General features: G+C 45.9%; 1 protein-coding gene across 4 annotated transcripts in view; it reads left to right on the top strand.

The window, feature by feature from the left end:
• Window positions 1-617: 617 nt before the first annotated feature.
• The window catches only part of LOC139555148 (potassium voltage-gated channel subfamily KQT member 4-like), a 145,160-nt gene continuing 120,432 nt past the window's right edge, over window positions 618-25,345 (top strand). Inside the window, exons 1-2 of one of the 4 annotated variants that reach the window (XM_071368698.1) lie at window positions 618-1,347; window positions 1,811-2,015. In XM_071368698.1, the coding sequence (XP_071224799.1) occupies window positions 1,816-2,015 (200 nt within the window). In that variant the 5' untranslated portion in view covers window positions 618-1,347; window positions 1,811-1,815. Of the gene's footprint in view, window positions 2,016-25,345 lie in introns of all 4 variants that reach the window. The other 3 variants (XM_071368697.1, XM_071368695.1, XM_071368696.1) reach the window with 3 other exon arrangements.

Here is a 25,345-nt window from a genome sequence, read left to right as displayed (position 1 = left end):
GAATTCCTATTATATTCCTATTGTCCCACTGTATCACAACCAGAATTCCTATTATATTCCTATTGTCCCACTGTATCACAACCAGAATTCCTATTATATTCTTATTGTCCCACTGTATCACAACCAGAATTCCTATTATATTCCTATTGTCCCACTGTATCACAACCAGAATTCCTATTATATTCCTATTGTCCCACTGTATCACAACCAGAATTTCTATTATATTCCTATTGTCCCAATGTGTCATAACCAGAATTCCTATACTATTTCTATGGTCATAACACTGTTCTGTGATCTATTGTCAGGCCACTGTCTGTCCCTCACACCTGTCCCTCTTATCTGGTAACCCCTGCCCAGTGTTCATAGACAGCTCTCAGATGTTAAGCATAGATAGGCTGCATGGCATTTTCATCTAGATTATGTATAGGCCTACAGTGCCCACGCCTCATTAGTCATTACAGAAAACTTACTTGAAACAATTGATTTGGTCACCGCTGATAAAGGCATGACATACAGTATGTGTGACAACCATGTCTATCAATGTGGTGCTCCCCCCAAAACTGCTTTGTAAAGCTCCAAATACTATGATATAGGCTTACCTTTACCCTATAATTGTGAGGTTGTATCCTTATTTCTAGTTGTCAGCCTCATCAAATGTATGAATGCTTAGCTCTGATATATTACAACTGTCTCGTACCACTGAGCTAGCTACACACCCAATATCACCGTACGCAATTCCACTCTCTCTGTCACTTTATTGCGTCCAACCTGTGTGTTCAAGCTAACCGGATGCTTTTGGTTTGCGCGTGAGAACTTCGAAGTCGACCGTAGGGCTGTACCTCTCGTTTCTCTCTGGACCATCTGACAAGTCTGCTGCGTGTTACCCATGAGTCCTCGCTCATTAACTGAAGTTTAGAGTTGACTGATTTTAGCTATCCCTCGGACGGTCTTCTTCGCTCCTCACCACTAGCGCACTGGACCAGCGAGACGCACAGGAAAGGAGGCAGTTCTGTGGGCATTTTGTACAGCCGCGAACCTCAGATATACGATTAAGAAAATATTAATACCAACAGAAATCTTGAGGAAAGAGCAGAGCGATCACGAATCGATAGTTCTTTAACTAATTTAACCGTAAGCCTATAATAAATACGCTTGTCCACTAAACTTTTGATGCTTTCAATTGCGCGCTTTAAATGTTTTCTTAATAATTTCGCGCAAAAAGCAAATTTATGATGACGACAATGCAAATTAGCGATAGTATAGGATAGGTTACAGAGTTACTGTTACCGCTGTCAAATGATCTTGTAATCATATTATTCGATGGCACCTCACGTTAAAGGCTTAACGGTAATTGGGATTATCATATTACCAATTTAACATTTTCTTCAACTTGCATTTGACATACCGCACTTGTCAAAATGCCATGATCATTTTCTTTTGTGGTCGTGACTTGATTTATAGATAACTTATTTAACAAACGAAATTCGGAGTAAACCCTGACATTGGAGGAATGAAATTGTGACCTACTCGTTGGAATTAGTCTTTAGTAAGTAGGCTAATTATTATTCAACGCGGACAACTTGATCATGACTTCGATTTCAGTTGGCTAAATCACCAACGTAGATATGGGCTCACTGTTAAATAAGTGATTTAAACTGTATTCCGTTGTATTTAATAGGCCTACTTCTATCGGTAGGCCTATATTGGCTAACCATGTTAGGGAGCCCATCAAATAACGGTGGCATTAGAATGTTGGTTCCCCCCGCATCCAACGACGATAGGCGGGTTGAATTTGTGGCTCTTACCGCAGTTCATATGGAGAGGAGCGAACCATCGACCCCGGAGCGCGCGCACCCCTCTCACCGCACCGGGCTTCTCGGTACCCCGCTGCCGGGGCGTCCTGGACCACGGGCGACCACCTCAGCCTCCAGCAAGCGCTACAGAAAGTTTCAGAACTTCTTGTACAACGTACTGGAGAGACCACGAGGATGGGCATTCATCTACCATGCGTTCATGTAAGTAATTGTTTTTCAATACAATGAAGGCTACTAGTGTCATCGCATTTGCTGAAAGTGTATCTTTACGTTGGCTTATTTTTATTTACACACATTTTTTGTTGTTTTTACGTCATTGTTAACTTCTTTGCATTGAAACAATTCATATTGTATCTTGAATAACGCAACAGCCAAGCTTTCCTCGGAGTAGTTTTGTAATTAGCCAGGTGGAGTCAGTGGAGTTGCTTATTTGGCAATTAACTCACACATTCGACATACATCATCCCAACATGGGGCCTCACACTCAATTTTTTTCCGTCATCACTTGATTAAATCACAGTTCGATCTTTGCTTTCAAATTGAATTTGTCCAAAACCAATTGGAAATTATCAGACATTTTTCAAAGTCTCTCACTAAACATCCTCGGTAATTACTTGCATGTGAAAGCTAAATCGTAGTTGAACCTTTATCTAACTAGGCAAGTCAGTTAAGAACAAATTCTTATTTACAATGACAGCCTACTGGGGAACAGTGGGTTAACTGCCATGTTCAGGGGCAGAACAACAGATTTTTACCTTGTCAGTTCGGGGATTCGATCCTGCAACCTTTCAATTACTGGCCCAACACTCTAACCACTAGGCTACTTGCCACCCATAGGGTTAGTCCTATGCTAACCTCACCAGGTGGCAGGGTTGGTTAAAGGTGTCCACATGCTTCCCAGCCGAAACAGTTCGGTAGAGTTTGTACATTATGATGACATTTTGTGACGTTTATGTTAATTTTGAACTTTTTTTTCAACTGTCAGGCACACAAGCCGAAGTTCGGAGCTGAAGTCTACGCCCCTTCGTCAGTGATTGAATTGAAGCTGACCCCTTAACTCTTGAAGTCCCTTTGCTATTTAGGGAGAGGCAAGATCTATTTCTAAAAAAGAAACCCACTTTAAATCTTAGCTTTTTAACTTGTTCATTCCGTATGTTTTTTAAACATAAAATCAATCCAAATGCCCAGATATTTATAGGCGGGAACCCGATCGATGTGAGAACTATCTAATGAATAAATATCTTGTCCATCTGAAACATTTTTGCAAGAATTAGAGAAAATGTATTTAGTCTTTTAGCACTTTTTGCTCACTGTCAAGTTGACCAAAACAATTATTTAAAATGAAGTGGTGGATGGGAATGTGGATTATGGCTGGTTCACATGGTGCACAAAATAGAGCATCCCCAAGTTGTCCAAAATGTATGGTACTTATGTATGACCACAATATTCCACAGTATTCCTATGGTACCACAATAAACCTCTGCTAACTGTGAGTTCCGACTTCATCGCTCATTGCTTCGGGGTCCCATTGCACATATGCCCCTAAGTGTATACAATATATTGGCTACATAGCTCTATCCAATCCAATCATTTATCTCATATTAACACTGCGAATAATGAGGTTATCCACCAGCACTCTGAATCCATCACAACCCTGGCTTTCCCCCATTAAAGATCATTCTTCACTGGTGCTCAGCCAGTACTGGTGCTATTCCTATGGCATTTCTGGAGCCTATCTCAGAGCTGAGAGAGAGAGAGAGAGAGAGAGAGAGAGAGAGGAAGAGAGAGAGGGGAAGAGAGAGAGGAAAGAGAGAGAGGAAAGAGAGGAAGAGAGAGAGAGAGAGAGAGGGTGTTGGCAGTTCAATTGTTGTTCTTTCTCCCTCAGAGTGGTAAGTTGCTGGGCTCATGTTTCAGATGCCAGGCCGTCTGAGACTCTCACGGACTGTTCTTATGGACGGGAGAGAGGGGGTTGTCCGTCTCTCTCTCTCCCTCTCTGCCCAGCACTAAGACTAAAGTCATCACACCGCTTTCCCAACTCCTGTGTTTTTAACACACACACACACACACACACACACACACACACACACACACACACACACACACACACACACACACACACACACACACACACACACACACACACACACACACACACACACACACACACACACACACACACACGCATGCACGCACATATGCATTAATCTGTTAGCCAAGGTTGATGTGCTCTCCTCTACAACAGCACGCTCTGTGACACGCATCCCTACAATTGCCTACATGTTTGTGTGTGTGTGTGTGTGTGTGCACTTTGGGTTGTTGGATGAACTCTCATGTAATGCCATTAGCCACACTTGTGCTTACCTGAGAACATTTCCTCCTCAATATTATTATACCCGAGCTATGCATTTCTTGTGATTAATTACAATAGTCACGTAGCATGAGAATAACTACAGTATTGCTGTGTACAGGACCAGTGCTTTATTAGAGAGCCTCATTAAGACATGGTTAATCTATCTATCATAATTGAATCGAGCCACACAGTGCTGTGTGGGGAGATAGAGTACACATCGAGTGCTAATATCCCTAGATCGTTTAATTAGGCCTGGGCTCCGAACACGGAAAGGCAGCTGGTGCAGATGTGTCATTCCTAGAAAGGGAGGGTCACATGGCATGGCTACATGGCAGGGTTACATGGCATGGTAACATGGCAAAGTTACATGGCATGGTTACATGGCAAAGTTACATGGCAGAGTTACATGGCAGGGTTACATGGCAGGGTTACGTGGCAGGGTTATGTGGCAGGGTTATGTGGCAGAGTTACATGGCAGAGTTACATGGCATGGTTACATGGCAGAGTTACATGGCAGAGTTACATGGCATGGTTACATGGCAGAGTTACATGGCAGAGTTACATGGCATGGTTACATGGCATGGTTACATGGCAGAGTTACATGGCAGAGTTACATGGCATGGTTACATGGCAGAGTTACATGGCAGAGTTACGTGGCAGGGTTATGTGGCAGGGTTATGTGGCAGGGTTATGTGGCAGAGTTACGTGGCAGGGTCACATGGCATGGTTACATAGCAGGGTTATGTGGCAAGTTTACATGGCAGGGTTACGTGGCAGGGTTACATGGCAGAGTTACGTGGCAGGGTCACATGTATAGGAAAAGGAAGTCAAATGGAGGCTCATCATTCAGTAGGGCGAGTTCCCTAAAGACTAATCAAAGGTCAGCTTTATTTTCTTCTTATAGTTGAGATTAGAATTTGCAAGCAAGTAAGCTGATCCCAGAACTTCTATCCAAACCGTTCAACTTGGACACCCACTTCGGCTCCTCTCTCAAGCTTCTGTCGAACAACCGCTGAACCAGAGATACAGAGACACACAGCACCATTCACAGGGCTTCCCCTAGTTTCAGCACCTGGTCATACACACACGCACGTACACACACTCTTGATTCCAGACTGGTGATGTTTTGACTAGAGAACTGGCTGGGCCCTGGGTGAGGACTGAGGGGGAGGCTGAACTAAACGCTTTGTGTCCTGTGAGAACCTGGGAGAATACGGAGTCGTTGAAACATAGCCTCAGCCTGCGTCCCTACGGGCCCTGGTCAAAGTAGTGCTCTACATAGGGAATAGATAGAGTGCCATTTGGGATGCAGGCTGAGTCCGGGAAGTGCTGCTGCTCTTCCTGACAACGTTGCCCTAACAAATTCCTGTGCTCACCAACCTGAACCGTTGCTAAGACACACGGCCTTACATCCGACGAGCTTTTCGTTTAAATGTCGCGGACACCGTTGTGTTAAGTACCACATTTTAAAACAGGAGCTCCACTTACTTAAAAGCCTGAAACCTCTTTGTTGCCCTTCGGGCGGGGCGGGGGGGGGGTGTAAGAAGAGAGTGTGTGTGCATGTGATGTTAATTAGGAGCACAGGGACCTTGGTGAACAGAGTGTGTGTTTTGTCAATCCGTCAGATGCTGGCATTCAGCTGAATCAGGTTCACCCAGCGACGTTCCACCTGACCTTTGACCCCTCACCCATTCCCACCCGCCACCCGTGCCACATATAGTTGTTTCACATGGTCTCGTCCCTGTAGCTCAGCCCTCCTATAGGGGAACCAGCAGGGTCAGGGGACTCTGTTCATGTCCCAAAAGGCACCCTATTCCCTGTAGAGGGCACTTTTGACTAGAACCCTAAAATAAGTGCCCTAAATAGGGATGAGGGGGGCGTTTGGGACGCAGACCACGGTCTAAAAGCGGGTGGCTCTATTGTTGGCGGTCGGACTGGACTGTATGTACCAGTCGGTGCCAAGCGAATGCCAGTCCAAGGCCCAGACCGGAGCTGTTAGGCAACAATGTCTTGATCTTTTTAACTAGTGGCTCAGAGAGGCGGGTGGGGGGTGGTCACTCATAGACCAATGAGCACAATGTTCCCGTCCGGTGTGGGACGGGGAAAGCAGGCGAGACAGAGACAGGACTGACCAGAGGGAGTGATTGATTAACTCTATGGAGTGTGGAGGGTGAAAATACACCAGTCATCTATTATTGATGTCTTTGTGCTAAAGGAACAGAAGGGAGAGTAGAGATGAACCAGGAGCATCAGAACAGAAGGGAGAGTAGAGATGGCCCAGGAGCATCAGAACAGAAGGGAGAATAGAGATGGCCCAGGAGCATCAGAACCGAAGGGAGAGTAGAGATGGACCAGGGGCATCAGAACAGAAGGGAGAGTAGAGATGGACTAGGAGCATCAGAACAGAAGGGAGAGTAGAGATGGACCAGGAGCATCAGAACAGAAAGGAGAGTAGAGATGGACCAGGAGCATCAGAACAGAGGGGAGAGTAGAGATGGCCCAGGAGCATCAGAACAGAAGGGAGAGTAGAGATGGCCCAGGAGCATCAGAACAGAAGGGAGAATAGAGATGGCCCAGGAGCATCAGAACCGAAGGGAGAGTAGATATGGACCAGGGGCATCAGAACAGAAGGGAGAGTAGAGATGGACTAGGAGCATCAGAACAGAAGGGAGAGTAGAGATGGACCAGGAGCATCAGAACAGAAGGGAGAGTAGAGATGGACCAGGAGCATCAGAACAGAGGGGAGAGTAGAGATGGCCCAGGAGCATCAGAACAGAAGGGAGAGTAGAGATGGACCAGGAGCATCAGAACAGAAGGGAGAGTAGAGATGGACCAGGAGCATCAGAACAGAGGGGAGAGTAGAGATGGACCAGGAGCATCAGAACAGAAGGGAGAGTAGAGATGGACCAGGAGCATCAGAACAGAAGGGAGAGTATAGATGGACCAGGAGCATCAGAACAGAGGGGAGAGTAGAGATGGCCCAGGAGCATCAGAACAGAAGGGAGAGTAGAGATGGCCCAGGAGCATCAGAACAGAAGGGAGAGTAGAGATGGACCAGGAGCATCAGAACAGAAGGGAGAGTATAGATGGACCAGGAGCATCAGAACAGAGGGGAGAGTAGAGATGGCCCAGGAGCATCAGAACAGAAGGGAGAGTAGAGATGGACCAGGAGCATCAGAACAGAAGGGAGAGTAGAGATGGACCAGGAGCATCAGAACAGAAGGGAGAGTAGAGATGGACCAGGAGCAGTCAAAAGGGGTTGATGATGGTGTGTGTATCGGTCTTAGTTAAAGGTTTGAGAGTCCTGGGCCCGTATTCACAAAGCTTCTCAAAGTAGGATGGTTGATCTACACTCTTAGAAAAAAGGGTTCCAAAAGGGTTCCTCGGCTGTACCCATAGGATAAATGCAGAACTGATTCTAGATCAGCCGTCCTCTAAGACACTTTACAAATACAGGCCCAGAGATGGTGATTGGAGGCCTAATTGAGATACTGTGGTCAGAGAGACAGACAACAGGTTTTATGAGGTAACCAATGACATGAGCCAGCTGAGGTCAAGGGAAACTGAGGACTTAACCCCAATGTTTCTTACGTCATGGTTGTGTATTCGTTGTCTCTCCCTCGGAGTAGCTTCACTTCTGTTGATTTGTACAAATGTTCTCTCAAATTAACCATACAGAAAACAACCATAGTCAGACACATCTAGTCATCGAGTTTTGTGAATTGCCAGGGATACACACGTACACACAGGATTTGCGTGTATAAGAGAATACTTTAGTGCTTGCTGTGCTGTTGCTGCCTTTTAATAATGCATTGTTTGTGCTTTTAAAGAAATTACGCAGCAATCATGAGTCCAATGGGAATATAGACCTTTTCTCTCTCCCAGTCTCTGTTTCTGTCTGTCTCTGTATCTCTCGCTCTCTCTGTCCCTCTCTTTGTGAGAAGTCTTCGATCTCTCCATGATGGGACTGCCCCGTCCATTAGCTCTTGACTGAGGATGAGCACAGGGCCTCTGTCACTTCTCAATAGCCTATCATGACTGCTACTAGAAAAGTATTTTACCAAAACGTTCAAATAAAATATTAGATAACATATCTGCTCGCAGGTTCTGATACATGTGAAAGTCAACATAGTGTCTGAACTTGTCACGGCATTCAAGAGAAGAAGATGAGGACCAAGGTGCAGAGTGGTGCGTGTTCATATTTAATAACCGGACACTAAACACGAAAATGACAAAAAAAATAACCGAAACAGTTCTGTCTGGTACAGAATACGAAACAAAAAACAACTACCCACAAACACTGGTTGGAACAGGCTACCTAAGTATGGCTCTCAATCAGAGACAACGATAGACAGCTGCCTCTGATTGGGAACCACACCAGGCCAAACACATAGAAACACAACAACATAGTAAAAAGAACATAGACTGCCCACCCTAGTCACACCCTAGCCTAACCAAAATAGAGAATAAAAAGCCTCTCTATAGCCAGGGCGTGACAGTACCCCCCCCCCCCCCCCCCAAAGGTGCGGACTCCGGCCTAAAAACCTGACTCTAAAGGGGAGGGTCCGGGTGGGCCTTCTTTACGGCTCGGGTGCGGGACGTGGACCACTGGACTGAGGGGCGCCTCTGGACTGAGGGGCGCCTCTGGACTGAGGGGCAGCTCCGGACTGACGGGCGGCCCTGGCAGCTCCGGACTGACGGGCGGCCCTGGCAGCTCCGGACTGACGGGCGGCCCTGGCAGCTCCGGACTGACGGGCGGCTCTTTCAGCTCCGGACTGACGGGCGGCTCTGGCAGCTCCGGACTGACGGGCGGCTCACACAACCATGCTGATCTTGGGGCTTTCTCCCTCTCTGTCTCCCCACCTTTTCTGGGCTCGGTTTGGTTGGATGGTCTGAGTGTCTAACTCACTGGCCACCTAACCTGTCCATTAAGTGTGTCAGGAGTACTTTGGTAACAACAATGAACGCTGTGTAATGCAGATGCTGGGAGTCAGGAAGCAAGTACAGGGGGTGAATTTAATAATACAAAAACTATGGACCAATACAAAACAAGAGTAGCATCTGGACATGAGAAACATAACTAACACTGCCTGGGGAAAGAACCAAAGTGAGTGACAGATATAGGGGAGGTGATCATAGAAGTCATGGAGTCCAGGTGAGTCTCATGAGGTGCAGGTGTGCATAACGATAGTGCCAGGTGTGTGTAACGATAGTGCCAGGTGTGTGTAACGATAGTGCCAGGTGTGTGTAACGATAGTGCCAGGTGTGTGTAACGATAGTGCCAGGTGTGCGTAACGATAGTGACAGGTGTGCGTAACGATAGTGCCAGGTGTGTGTAACGATAGTGCCAGGTGTGCGTAACGATAGTGCCAGGTGTGCGTAACGATAGTGCCAGGTGTGCGTAATGATAGTGCCAGGTGTGCGTAATAATAAGTAAACTGGCCCCAACGAGCGCCAGAAAGGGGGAGCGGGAGTAGACGTGACACGCTGCCCGTTTTTTAACCACATGGCAGAAAACCCACTAAAACTCCCCTTCGAAAAATCACAGCATGACGTTTGTGGCTGTGTTTTAATTATTAAGGCGACTAACTTATGTCAGCAAGGAGCTTTTTATGTTTCCATATTTGCTTGCCGCCCCAGTCAGCATATGAATGTGTTTATTGATGACTAAGGAGGAGGTGTACCAAATGGCACCCTATTCCCTACAGACTGCACTACCTTTGACCAGAGCCACATGGTAGCCGAATGGACCCTGGTCAAAAGTATTGCACTATATAGGGAATAGGGTTCCATTTGGGAGGTTACCCATAAAGCGGCTGAAGGAGAAGGGAGAAACGCCACACAGCACTTTGAGGATTTTAACCTGCTCCTGACTGCTCCTGACTGCTCCTGACTGCAGATTAGCTGCTTGTTGTTCATTACTCTGCTTTTATCAGTTCACCTCAGTCGGCGGTGTAAATTCTGCTCCATTAAGGATCCTCTATGGATGTGTTTTTTTTCTCTTCCTCTGCCACCCTCCCTCTCTTTCTCCCACCCACCCTCGTCCAACCTACCCTCTGTCCCTGCTATGTGGGAACATCATCTCTCATTAACTCAATCACCTTGTTTAATTGACTCCCCCCCTCTCTCTTTCTCTATCTCTCTCCCTTCTCTCTCATCTTTCTCTCTCTCTCTCCACCATCATGTCTTGATTTGCTTGTTATTTCTTCTCCCTTTACCCCCTGTGTGTCTCTGTCAGAGAGGTGAATTGAGGAAAGGAGGCATTAACAATGAAAGGATGTTTTGAACCTAAAAGGAGAATTACTACAGGACGTACAGTAGCAATGAACCATCACACACACACACACACACACACACACACACACACACACACACACACACACACACACACACACACACACACACACACACACACACACACACACACACACACACACACACACACACACACACACACACACACACACACACACAACCCCCAAAAGAGACACACTGATCCAAGGTCACAGTACCTCAGATAAAGACTCATCTTGTATTTTTAAACCTCTCCCTCTGAGAGGAACAAACCAAAGTCCTAGTTACTTCTGTGTTGTTACAGTTCTTCTGTAATTGTCAGCAGAGCTTGAACTTTCAGACCTAAAATGGAGAGAGAGAGGGAGGCCAGAAAGTTTAGTTTGGTTTGGATGGTAGAGGTTTTTAGGGCAGGCTAGGTTGAAGGGTTGAAGTACCTGAAACTGGCAGCTATCTTAAACGGTAAATGAGGTGTGAGGACAACACAGCCAAGTCTCTCTCTCTCTCTCTCTCTCTCTCTCTCTCTCTCTCTCTCTCTCTCTCTCTCTCTCTCTCTCTCTCTCAACCCCTGGGTGTCTTCATTAGGCCCTGCTGTGCAGACTGGGACAGGGAGTGTGTCCCAAATGGCACCCTTTTCTTTATGTAGTGCACTACTACATAGGGAATAGGGTGCCATTTGGGACGAAGTCTGGGAGACAGCAGCAGTTCCAGCAGCTCTGCACACTACCCCTTTGATAAAGGGGCACATCTTGTTATTTTTACGCAACACTCATGTGAAGGAAACACTAACTATGTAATTGAGTGGCTAACGAGATTAGTGTGAGTGTAACTGGATTGAATCCGAACTGGAAGCAGGTGATGTGATTCTTTGGGATCAGGTCTGGTTTGTCGGGGGGTGTTCTGAGGGACTGGGAAGGGTTCTGTGGGCTTGACTACTGGGCTTCTGGTTTCTCTCTTGCTCTCTCTCCCGAAGTGTATCACTTTTTGCTTTTTTTGTTGTTGCCATCTCTCTGCCTCTCTACTCTACCCTCTACCCCCTCTTCCCATTTGTCCCCCTCTTCCCATTTGTCCTCCTCTCCCTGCCTGCATCTGGCCCATGTCTGTCCAGCCATGGGTTTCTGTCATGTGCTTGACATCTCTTTCGATGTCCGGTCACATTCTGCAGCAACTGTCAAAGCCCCTTGTCTAGAGAACCAGCCACTACCTGCTAGCATGGGGGTTTGACGGGGAGGGAGGGGACAGGGAGACTGAGACTGAGAGAGAAAATTATGTGTTCAGAAATGGGAGACTGTGAGTGAGAGTTAGAGATGATGCCCCATCCTGAAGACTTTTCAGTGATTGACTTTGAAACCAAAATGGAGAGTGAAAGAAAGTGACTGTGTAAATAGATAGGAGATGGAGATAGACAAAGAGGGAGAGAGGGAGCACAGAGACTGGGAGGAGGTAGAGCGAGGGAGGAGGTAGAGCGAGGGAGGAGGTAGAGAGAGGGAGGAGGTAGAGGGAGAAGGTAGAGACTGGGAGGAGGTAGAGCGAGGGAGGAGGTAGAGGGAGGAGGTATAGACAGGGAGGAGGTAGAGGGAGGAGGTAGAGACAGGGAGGAGGTAGAGAGTGGGAGGACAGAGACAGGGAGGAGGTAGAGAGTGGGAGGAGATAGAGAGTGGGAGGAGATAGAGACAGGGAGGACAGAGACAGGGAGGAGGTAGAGAGAGGGAGGAGGTAGAGAGAGGGAGGAGGTAGAAAGAGGGAGAACAGAGACAGGGAGGAGGTAGAGACAGGGAGGAGGTAGAGCGAGGTAGAGAGAGGGAGGAGGTAGAGAGAGGGAGGAGGTAGAGGGAGGAGGTAGAGAGAGGGAGGAGAGAGAGAGGGAGGAGGTAGAGACAGGGAGGAGGTAGAGACAGGGAGGAGGTAGAGGGAGGAGGTAGAGACAGGGAGGAGGTAGAGAGTGGGAGGACAGAGACAGGGAGGAGGTCGAGGGAGGAGGTAGAGAGTGGGAGGAGATAGAGAGAGGGAGGACAGAGACAGGGAGGAGGTAGAGAGAGGGGGGAGGTAGAGACAGGGAGGAGGTAGAGAGAGGGAGGAGGTAGAGAGAGGGAGAACAGAGGCAGGGAGGAGGTAGAGACAGGGAGGAGGTAGAGAGAGGGAGGACAGAGACAGGGAGGAGGTAGAGAGAGGGAGGAGGTAGAGACAGGGAGGAGGTAGAGACAGGGAGGAGGTACAGGGAGGAGGTAGAGACAGGGAGGAGGTAGAGACAGGGAGGAGGTAGAGAGAGGGAGGACAGAGACAGGGAGGAGGTAGAGAGAGGGACTGATTGGTTGACATCATTTCAAGTTTTAATGTCACGTGTACAGTGAAATGCCTTTTTTACAAGCTCTAGTGAAAATAGAGGGTGAAGGAAAGTTGAGTAATTTTTGTAAGAATGTGAGATAGCGGGAGAGAGAAGAAGAGTTTGAAAAAATTGTAGGGAGAGAATGTGAGACTAAAGGTGGAGACGAAGAGGGAGATGATGTGAGATGAAGAGGGAGGGACGGAGAAGGAGATGATGTGAGACAAAGAAGGAGCAACAGAGAGGGAGATGATGTGAGACGGAGAGGGAGATGATGTGAGACGGAGAGGGAGATGATGTGAGACGGAGAGGGAGATGATGTGAGACGGAGAGGGAGATGATGTGAGACGGAGAGGGAGATGATGTGAGACGGAGAGGGAGATGATGTGAGACGGAGAGGGAGATGATGTGAGACGGAGAGTGAGATGATGTGAGATGGAGAGAATGTGAGAGGGAGAGAATATGAGACAGAGGGAATGTGAGACGGAGAGACGGTGAGGGAGAGAAAAAGATACAGCTCGAGAAACAGAAATAATTGCAGAAAGAGAAAAGTGTGACACGTATAGCGAGAGAGGGAGATAGCAGCAGGGTTCTGAGGGGGATGTGGTGAGACGGAGATAGCAGCAGGGTTCTGAGGGGGATGTGGTGAGACGGAGAGGGAGATAGCAGCAGGATTCTGAATTCTGAGGGGGATGTGGTGAGACGGAGAGGGAGATAGCAGCAGGATTCTGAGGGGATGTGGTGAGACGGAGAGGGAGATAGCGGCAGGATTCTGAGGGGGATGTGGTGAGACGGAGAGGGAGATAGCAGCAGGATTCTGAGGGGGATGTGGTGAGGTGAAGTGGGGAGATGCTGTATTCATTTCCACTTTCAGGGCATAATATTTTTAATAATACATGACAAGCAGAGTGATGGAGTGCTGCATCAGATGACCTCCACAATCACCGAACCTCAACCCAATTGAGATGGTTTGGGATGAGTTGGACCACAGAGTGAAGGAAAAGCAGCCAACAAGTGCTCAGCATATGTGGGAACTCCTTCAAGACTGTTGGAAAAGCATTCCAGGTGAAGCTAGTTGAGAGAATGCCAAGAGTGTGTAAAGCTGTCATGAAGGCCAAGGGAAACATTGGAAACTTTGCTCAATTGGTGTAACTGCCTTAATGTTGCGGGACCCCAGGAAGAGTAGCTGTGGCCTTGGCAGGAACTAATGGGGATCCTCTATAAATACAAATACAAATACAAATACACCAGGCTAAACCAGACCAGGCCTAGGGGACCAGTGGTGTGTGTGTATGTGGTTGAGAGAGGCTTGTTGTTTACCTCACCTCCTCTGGTCATGGGTCAAGGCTTCAGCTTTATTTAGCCTGACTGGATGACAATCATGTTGTTGTTCTTCTTTATCATTCAAATGAATAAAGCAGCAATATCAGTATCACTATCAGCCCCTCAATCTCACCATCTCAATGTTAACTTCCTCTCTGAATACTTGTCTGGGAAACTCTTTTAGCTGTGAAAACAGTAACATATAAAACATAATACATGCATATCACATTTGACTATCACATTAGAGCCCTAACCCTGGGATAGACCAGAAACCAGAGAATCAACATCCCGGGCCTCATTGCATTGTGGTCCTGCAGTGTAACGTGATCGGTCTGGATGTTGACACCCCATAATCGCTTGTAATCTGTGTGTATGTAATGATATTCTAGCCAGCCAGGCCAGGAATACTGCAGGGTTTGGGTGTGAAGGTCTTGCCAGCGCCAGAGGTTTATTTTGGGTGTATTAAGCCATTCGATCACACGAGCTGGAGCTGCTTTCACAGTATGGAAAGGCAAGGCCAGGCCAATGACAGAGGGGTCTGGGATAGAGAAAGCAAAAGCCAGGACAGGACAGGATAGGCCAATGACAGAGGGGTCTGGGATACAGAAAGGAAAAGCCCCACTACTGTCCCCTGAGTTTGGAGGACCATATACACTACCGTTCAAAAGTTTTGGGTCACTTAGAAATGTCCTTGGTTTTGAAAGAAAAGCACATTTTTTGTCCATTAAAATAACATCAAATTGATCAGAAATACAGTTTAGACATTGTTAATGTTGTAAATGACTATTGTAGCTGGAAACGGCAGATTTTTTATGGAATATCTACATAGGCGTACAGAGGCCCATTATCAACAACCATCACTCCTGTGTTCCAATGGCACGTTGTGTTAGCTAATCCAAGTTGATCATTTTCGTTGGTGCCAGGCGCACCTTTCTCGGTAAATCCTAGACACCGTCGTGTGTGAAAAGCCCAGGAGGCCGGCCGTGTCTGAGGTACTGGAACTGGTGCGCCTGGCACCAACGATCATACTACACTCAAAGTTACTTAGGTCACCCGTTTTGCCAATTCTAACGTTCAATCGAACAGTAACTGAATGCCTGGATGCCCGTCTGCCTGCTTTATATAGCAACTCAATTGATTCCCATTCAAAATCCTATTTTCCTTAACCCTAAACCTAACCTTAACCATAACCCCTAACCCTAAACCTAATCCCAACTCGTAAACCTAACCAATAACCCCTAACCTTAAACCTAGCCCCTAAGCCTAAAATAGCCATTTTACAAGTGAGGCCCGGCAAAATGTCCTCACTTCTCTGAGTTTTAGTTGGTTTAGTATTCTTGTGAGGACTTCTGGTACTCACAAGTATAGTAAAATGTGTACACACACACACACACACACACACACACACACACACACACACACACACACACACACACACACACACACACACACACACACACACACACACACACACACACACACACACACACACACACACACAGGGAGAGAAAAAGCTCCCGCTTAGTGCAGGCAGGCCTTATAAATACTGGCCTTTATTATGAATTTGTTTTAGTCCCGTCTCCATGGTGAGGTTTCCCCACATGTTTATAGAAGCTGCTGTTATAAATTAAAATGGTCTCAACAATATTTAAGCTGCCGGGCCTTCCACCATGCTGCTGACGGGTAACCAGAGAGAGGGAGAGGGACAATGTAAGAGATGGAGAGAGGGTCCTTGGACCTGGGACTTCCCAGGAACGAGAACATGGGGTTCCCTGGGTCCGTAGAGGCAGTGTGTCACTATAGTACGGTAGGTTAGTCTAGCACTATGTCAACGAGTGTAGTGGTGGTTGAGGTGATGACAACAGGGAGACAAGAGCAAGTCGAGCGAGAGAGGAAACACCTGTGCAGAGAGTGTATGTGTGTGTCTGCGTGTGTGTGGTGTGCGTTTTCACTTCACATTCTTTTGCACATTTCTTATGATTACACACACCACCATTTACAGTGCCTGCATCCTTGAAAACACACACACACACCTGGGGCATAGGAATTCAACCATGTAACGTGCAGAACATAATCTATTACTTGGAGCACCCTGAAATATCCACAGCAGGTCACGTCAAGGGCAGACATCAAAACATGGTGACAGGGATTTAGCAGCAATCAATGAAACTGACAGATTCCCCTAGGTACAGTGCATTCGGAAAGTATTCGGACCCTTTCCCTTTAAAAAAAATGTGTTACGTTACAGCCTTATTCTAAAATGTATTCAATTGAAGTTTTTCCTCATCAATCTACACACAATACCCCTTAATGACATAGCCGAAAACAGGTTTTTAGAAAGTTTTGCAAATAACAAATATTTTATTTGTAAATATTACAAATAAAAAACAAAAATATCTTATTTACATTTGCTATGAGACTCCAAATTGTACTCAGGTGCATCCTGTTTCCATTGATCCTCCTTGAGATGTTTCTACAACTTGGTTGGAGTCCACCTGTGGTAAATTCAATTGATTGGACATGATTTGGAAAGGCACACACCTGTCTATATAAGGTTCCACAGTTGACACTGCATGTCAGAGCAAAAACCAAGCTATGAGGTCAAAGGAATTGTCCGTAGAGCTACGAGACAGGATTGTGTCGAGGCACAGATCTTGGGAAGAGAACCAAAAAATGTCTGCAGCATTGAAGGTCCCCATGAACACAGTGGCCTCCATCATTCTTAAATGGAAGACGTTTGGTACCACCAAAAATCTTCCTAGAGCTGGCCGTCCGGCCAAACTGAGCAATCGGGGGAGAAGGGCCTTGGTCAGGGAGGTGAACAAGTACCCGATGGTCACTCTGACAGAGCTCCAGAGTTCCTCTGTGGAGATGGGAGAACCTTCCAGAAGAACAACCATCTCTGCAGCACTCCACCAATCAGGCCTTTATGGTAGAGTGGCCAGATGGAAGCCACTCCTCAGTAAAAGGAACGACATCCCACTTGGAGTTTGCCAAAAGGCACCTAAAGGATTCTCAGACAATGACAAACAAGATTCTCTGGTCTGATGAAACCAAGATTGAACTCTGGTGCTCGCAGCATCATGCTGTGGGGATGTTTTCAGTGGCAGGGACTGGGAGACTAGTCGGGATCAAGGCAAATATGAACGAAGCAAAGTACAAGAGAAATCCTTGATGAAAACCTGCTCCAGAGTGCTCAGGACCTCAGACTGTGGGCGAAGGTTCACCTTACAACAGGACAACGACCCTAAGCACACAGCCAAGACAACGCAGGAGTGGCTTCGGGACAAGTCTCTAAATGTCCTTGAGTGGCCCAGCCAGGGCCCAGGCTTGAACCTGGTCAAACATCTGTGTGTGTGTGCAGCGACGCTCCCCATCCAACCTGTCAGAGCTTTAGAGGATCTGCAGAGAAGAATGGGAGAAACTGCCCAAATACAGGTGTGCCAAGCTTGTAGCATCATACCCAAGAAGACTCAAGACTGTAATCACTGCCAAAGGTGCTTCAACAAAGCACTGAGTAAAGGGTCTGAATACTTATGTAAATTTCATTTTGCTAATATTTCTAAAAACCTGTTTTTGCTTTGTCGTTATGGGGTATTGTGTGTAGATTGAGGAGGGGGAAAAAACAATTTAATCAATTTTAGAATAAGGCTGTAACATACAAAATATGGAAAAAGTGAAGGGGGTCTGAATACTTTCCGAATGCACTGTAGGTACAGTCTAGGTGACCTGTCACTGTCAGGACTAGAACACAGTTTACCATCTAGAACTTACATTTACTCACCATTTAAACTAGAGTGAATGGTTAATGTTGAGTTATATTGCTTTCCTATTAGGTTGTATAGGTTCTGTATATCTGCCATTGATCATGGTTGACATGTTGCCAAAGGCCACCATTAGAAACACACGTTTGAAAGGTAATGGCAATGTAAAGCAATGGATTTTTTTTTACCGTCCTAGGGTTCTTTACACAGCTGGAGAGGAGACAAGAGGCCTGCTTTCTAAGCACTACTGTAGTGCACCTTCACTCACATACGTCACAGTCCTCAATGTCTTCACTATCCTCACTGTTCTCACAGTCCTCACTGTCTTCACTATCCTCACTGTTCTCACAGTCCTCACTGTCCTCACTGGTAACACTGGTGGAAGTCAACAGGCCGGCTAGCTGGCTGGCTGACTGACTGGCTGACCCGTCATAGTGGTGGGGCTACGGGGTGAAGTTTCCCCTAGGTACAGATCTAGGATCAGCTTCCCCTTCTCGAATTATAACCTTAATCATGTTGTGACGTGACTATCATTAATCTGATGACTGTTATTTATTTTATGTTTAATTGATACTCAATTTATTTAATCATGTAACAATTAAATCATTAGGAATTTGGGGCACCATGTGAAAAGTTGTTTAATGAGTTACTGTCTCCCGAAATAATTCAAGAATATATAGATAATAACAGCCACTAATTCATTATTTCCTCATATCAGTCTCATTCTGAACGTCGGAGACTTCGTAAATCTGCACAAACCCGGGTCTCACTGATCATTCCGTACCACACAAATTGATTTGATTATTAATTTACTAACACTAAATGATAACAGGATACACACACACACGGTATAGGTTGTTGATTGGAAACTTAATATGACAACAACAAGTCCCTAGTGGACTAACACAATATGACACTTGTTACGCAAGATGGAGATTGAAAGAGAGCGAGAGAGAAAGAAAGAGATGCAACACTTGGATACATTTGGGAACTACACTCGCAATAACCCTAAAACCTTGCTGCAAACTGCCACTCTTATGGGTAAGAAGTAATGCATCTATTTTTTGAAAACTCTGTTTATTAAGTTTTACACACACAGACAAGACAAAGCAATATAAATAATATACTCAACTAGAAAAAATACAAATAATACATAAAAAAAAAAATTGCTTTAAAGATACCATACTTTAGACAAGTTAAACACACTAGGCAGAAGGCTACAAAGGTTAAAGGGCAATCTATAGTATAGGGACAGAGCAAACACCTCACCATTGTTCCTGTAAACAGTCTAGGGATGGGGTGGAGAAATGCAACCACTCACAGACAGTCAAGGCCACAGACCAACCATCCACTGGACCAAACATGAAAAGTTTACAATGCTTTAAAATAAAAAATGAATAATAATAATTTTATGTAGGCGTGAACAAAATTAAAAAATAAAAATAACTGGGAAAAACAAGCTCACACCTTAGTCTCTGCCCGGGCAAGATGAACAAGGCATCCGCAGGTCACAATCAATAAGCACATCAACCTTAATGCCCCCCCCCCCCCCCACCCCAGAAAAAACACAGAGAAATGCTCATCCAACCCCTAAGTACGTCACAGGGGGGTCAAATACAGACTTATTTTGGTTTTAATAGGAATGCCATCAGAGGATGGACTGTTTAAAGTAACACCGGAATGGAGCCCAAGCCTCATTAAACAGTTTGGGGTTCCCACGTGAATTTAATTGAATTTTTTCTAGTTTCAGAGAGCACAACACATCTCTCACCCAATATTTATAAGATGGGGGAGCTGCCATCTTCCAGTTCTGTAGTATTAGCCGTCTAGCTAAAAGAGTTGTATAAGCAACAGTGTCCGACTGGATTCTTGACAGGGGGGTACCTATGGGCAGTACTCCAAAAAGGGCTGTAAGGGGAGAGGGATCTATAACCGTGTCATATATATCAGAGAAACATTTAAATATTAATTCCCAGAAACCTGACAGTTTATGACAGCCCCAGAACATATGCAACAGTGTGGCTGGTTCAATTTTACATCTGACACAGGTAGGATCAAAATCAGAGAATATTCTTCCAAGTCTGGCCCCAGACCAGTGGATACGGTGAACCACCTTGAATTGAATGAGGCTGTGTCTAGTGCTAAAAGAGGACGAATGCACCCTGCGCAGCACAGATTCCCAGGTGTCTTCCCCAAGTTCCTCCCCCAAATCCCTTTCCCACCGAGTCTTTAAAGGCACCAAAGAAGGGTTCTGTAAGTCATGAATGATTGCATATACATCTGAAATTGCGCCCCTAGGAAGCTTGTTCAGCTCCAAGATGCTCTCTATAGCTGTATTCGCAGGCCTATGGGGAAATTCAGGTGTGTTAGCTCTGACAAAGTTCCTAGTCTGGAGATAGCGGAAAAAGTGGGATTGGGGGAGGTTGAACCTTTCCTGTAGCTGAGCAAAAGAGGCAAATGTATCATCAAAGAATAATTGGGCTAGTGAGGAGAGGCCTAGTGAGTGCCAGATGCCAAAAGCCCCATCATTCAAAGATGGAGGAAATAAAATGTTCTGATTGATTGGGCCTGATAGAGAAAAGCCTCGGAGGCCAAAGGCTAAACGGAACTGATTCAAAATTTTAAGAGACTGCTTTACAATTTGGTTGACACACCTTTTGCCTAGGGACACTGGGAGAGACGAGCACAACACAGAAGAAAGTGCAGCAGGTTTACACGATTCAGACTCCATCTGGACCCAGAGTGGTCTGGGGCCAGTAGGATCAGTCTGCAGCCAGTACAGAAGGGCTCTGAAATTTGCAGCCCAATAGTATGTCTGAAAATTTGGTAGAGCTAAACCCCCCAATGACTTAGGCTTCTGTAAATGTTTTTTACCAATCCGTGGTACCTTGCCATCCCAAATGAAATGCATGAATGTTTGATCCAGTGAAATAAAAAAAGATTTTGGAATAAAAATGGGTAAACATTGAAATAAATATAGAAATTTGGGCAACACACTCATTTTAATGACATTAATCCTTCCGATAAGAGAAAGAGGTAGCGACTTCCAAAAAGTAAAAGATTGTTTCAAACTGTCTGCTAGAGCAACCAAGTTTTCCTGAAACAGATTTGAATATTTCCTTGTCACTTTAACTCCCAAGTAGGTGAATTGATCCCGGACAATCCTAAACTGAGAACTTGTAAAAGAGCACTTTAAAGCAGCCTTGTTTACAGGAAAAAGCTCACTCTTGCCTAGATTCAGCTTGTACCCTGAGATTGATCCAAACCTTTTAAGAACAGATAAGGCGCGTGGCAATGAGGTATCAGGGTTAGAGATAAACAAAAGGAGGTCATCCGCATATAGCGAGACTTTCTGCTCTGAGCCCGTCCTGATTATTCCTTGAATGGCATCATTAGAGCGTAGTGCAATGGCGAGAGGTTCGATTGCCAAAGCAAACAACAAGGGGGAGAGTGGACAGCCCTGTCTGGATCCGCGGTGCAAGGGAAAATAGTCAGAGGACAAGTTGGTAGTCCGTACCGAAGCCATGGGGGAAAAATAAAGAATCTTTATCCACGCAATGAATTTGGGACCAAAGCCAAATCTATAAAGGGTAGCTGTTAGGTAATCCCACTCAACGCGGTCAAACGCTTTTTCTGCATCAAGTGAGACCACCACCTCTGGGTCCTCCGACGCTGGGGAGTACAGTATATTCATAAGGCGCCTAATATTGAAAAACAAATGCCTATTTCTCACAAAGCCAGTCTGGTCAGAGTGTATTACTTGGTGCAGCGAGCCTTCCATACGGATGGCTAAAAGCTTGGCTAGAATTTTGTAATCACAGTTTAAAAGCGAGATTGGGCGATAGGATCCACATTCCAGGGGGTCTTTGTTTTTCTTTAATAGTAATGAAATTGAAGCCTGATAAAGAGTAGGCGGTAGCTTTGAGGTATTAAGGCACTCTGCAAATAGTCGAGACAAGAATGGGCAAAGCAGACCAGAAAACGTCCTGTAAAATTCGGTTGGAAAACCATCCGGACCCGGTGATTTACCACTTTTCATTGCGGACACTGCTGTTGCAATCTCCTCAGGTGTAAATTCTTCTTCTAGACAGTCATGGGTGTCTGTATCAATTGAAGGCATATTCAGGCCATTAAAGAAGGAATCAATCAGCAAAGGGTCTTGAGGGGATTCAGAGGTGTATAGCGCAGAGTAAAATTGTTTGAATTGATCATTGATCTCTTTATGTATAACTATGGTGGCACCAGACGGGGTCCTTATTTGTGGGATTAAACGTGAGGCCTCAGATTTACGGATCTGATGTGCAAGGAGTTTACTGGCCTTGTCGCCTTGTTCATACACTCTGTACCGAGCTCGCAAGAGTAACTGTTCAGCTTGCCTGGTAGAAAGCTCATCAAATTCAGATTGGAGTAGTTGGCGCTCTTTATGCAGATCAGAGGAAGGAACCGTAGCATACTTCTCATCCAATGTGGCTATGGATTCGCTCAGGTCCCGAAGTCGCTGAGAGCGAACTCTGTTTTGGTTGGCTGTATAAGAAATAATTTGGCCACGTAGGTATGCTTTGAGAGACTCCCATATGGTAGAGCAGGACATACCTGGTGTTGAATTAGTTTCTAGGAATAAGGTGATTTCAGAAGAAATGAAATTGACAAACTCCTTATCTGAGAGTAAAATGGGGTTAAGACGCCATTGATAACACATAGGAGGTCGCTGGGGAAACTCTAGTTCAAGCACTAATGGTGAATGGTCAGAAATAACAATACTCTTGTAAGTACACTGCCGAAGGTTAGGCAGAAGTTTTTTGTCCAAAAAGAAGTAATCAATCCGGGAGTATGTTTGATGAACATGAGAATAAAAGGAATACTGTCTATCTGTAGGATGTAGGAAACGCCAGGCCATTTCAACTATCTCAGAGCGTAGTAGTTTGATGGCCTCGAGAATGTTCATTTCAGCGCCGCCAGGCCAAGCCGCCCCCCCGGGTAAAGTGTCAGTCCCCGGGCCGTCAGGCTCAGGAGAGGGCGGCGATGAGAGTGTGTCTTGTAGGCCGGGTTTTCTCAAAGTCATGCTTTTAGCCTTATGTTTCGTCGACATGCTGACATTTGGAAGTAAAGTAGTCTTGGTTTTTACGGGAAGGGATCACCAAAATAATATATGAAAATAAATACGGTTCTGCTGCAAAATTCACATAAACTTTAAAAATACCACGGGAGCAAACGGAAAACACGTCAGTCGCACATGGCGTCCCTCCAATCCCCCGTAATGCATCTATTCACGTGTTATGGGTCTTCGTCTGGTATCTCTGATGGACCCAGGCCTTTGTGGACAGGGTTCCGCTTGGTGAGGAGGGTTCGATTGGGCCTTCTTATTTCGGATGGCCTTCTCCTTCATTCTCTGGTGTCTCTCTTCAAGTCTCTGATTGTCCACAAGAGGTCACAATGTCCTTCTTAGTTGTCTGTTTACTTGCACTCATTCTAGAAGAGGGGTCTCCTGAGGATGGCTAATCAGCCGTGTCGATGATCCCAGATTGGTGAGGAAAGTGCACAATGATTTGAAGAGAATAACCGGATGGTCCTACTTAAATTCACCTTCTTAGATACAGTATAGCTACTCAATCGTAGCATTGATTGTTAAGAGGTTATTTTGTCTTCTTCAACCTCATGTTGCGTTCCGGAGTCATGGACTATCGTAGACCTCGCTGCAGCTGTGGTTCGTTTTAGTCTGATATGTTAATTCTTAATTCAAATGCTTTATACCCTCGGGTAAAAAGGGGGTGTTTACGTCATGCTGACACGCTCTCTGAGCTCCCTGGGGCATGGCTGGTTACAAGGCAAGATATCACAATTTACAATGATCTCGTTAGAGAACTAAAATCACAATCTTATCGTCACAAAAACATAAATTTTATATTTAGGCTAGTTACATTAACAATAAACAAATGCAGTAAACAAAAGTCGAATGGAGATCCAAATAACCAAAACATAGCCTACAGCCTACTGCAGTGAGATACAGCCTACTGCAGTGAGATACAGCCTACAGCCTAGTGCAGTGAGATACAACCTCCAGCCTACTGCAGTGTGATACAGCCTACAACCTCCAGCCTACTGCAGTGAGATACAGCCTACAACCTCCAGTCTACTACAGTGAGATAAAGCCTACAGCCTCCAGTCTACTACAGTGAGATACATCCTCCAGCCTCCAGTCTACTACAGTGAGATACAGCCCACAGCCTTCAGTCTACTACAGTGAGATACAGCCTACAGCCTTCAGTCTACTACAGTGAGATACAGCCTCCAGCCTACTACAGTGAGATACAGCCTACAGCCTCCAGTCTACTACAGAGAGATACAGCCTACAGCAGTGAGATACAGCCTCCAGCCTCCAGTCTACTACAGTGAGATACAGCCTACAGCAGTGAGATACAGCCTACAGCCTCCAGTCTACTACAGTGCGATACAGCCCACAGTCTACTGCAGTGAGATACAGGCTACAGCCTTCAGTCTACTACAGTGGGATACAGCCTACAGCCTCCAGTCTACTGCAGTGAGATACAGTCTACAGCCTCCAGTCTACTACAGTGAGATACAGCCTACTGCAGTGTGATACAGCCTACAACCTCCAGCCTACTGCAGTGAGATACAGCCTACAACCTCCAGTCTACTACAGTGAGATACATCCTCCAGCCTCCAGTCTACTACAGTGAGATACAGCCCACAGCCTTCAGTCTACTACAGTGAGATACAGCCTACAGCCTTCAGTCTACTACAGTGAGATACAGCCTCCAGCCTACTACAGTGAGATACAGCCTACAGCCTCCAGTCTACTACAGTGAGATACATCCTCCAGCCTCCAGTCTACTACAGTGAGATACAGCCCACAGCCTTCAGTCTACTACAGTGAGATACAGCCTACAGCCTTCAGTCTACTACAGTGAGATACAGCCTCCAGCCTACTACAGTGAGATACAGCCTACAGCCTCCAGTCTACTACAGAGAGATACAGCCTACAGCAGTGAGATACAGCCTCCAGCCTCCAGTCTACTACAGTGAGATACAGCCTACAGCCTCCAGTCTACTACAGTGCGATACAGCCCACAGTCTACTGCAGTGAGATACAGGATACAGCCTTCAGTCTACTACAGTGGAATACAGCCTACAGCCTCCAGTCTACTGCAGTGAGATACAGTCTACAGCCTCCAGTCTACTACAGTGAGATACAGCCTACTGCAGTGAGGTACAGCTTACAGCCTCCAGTCTACTACAGTAAGATACAGCACACAGTCTACTGCAGTGAGATACAGCCTACAGCCTTTAGTCTACTACAGTGAGATACAGCCTACAGCCTCCAGTCTACAACAGTGAGATACAGCCTACAGCCTCCAGTCTACTACAGTGAGATACAGTCTACTGCAGTAAGATACTCCTACAGCCCATAGTCTACTACAGTGAGATACAGCCTTCAGTCTTCTGCAGTCAGATACAGCCT

Source organism: Salvelinus alpinus, chromosome 26 (assembly GCF_045679555.1).
Source record: "Salvelinus alpinus chromosome 26, SLU_Salpinus.1, whole genome shotgun sequence".
NCBI classification, from domain to species: domain Eukaryota; kingdom Metazoa; phylum Chordata; class Actinopteri; order Salmoniformes; family Salmonidae; genus Salvelinus; species Salvelinus alpinus.
The sequence above is the reverse complement of the archived record's forward strand: the minus strand, read 5'-3'. Positions and strand labels throughout refer to the sequence as shown.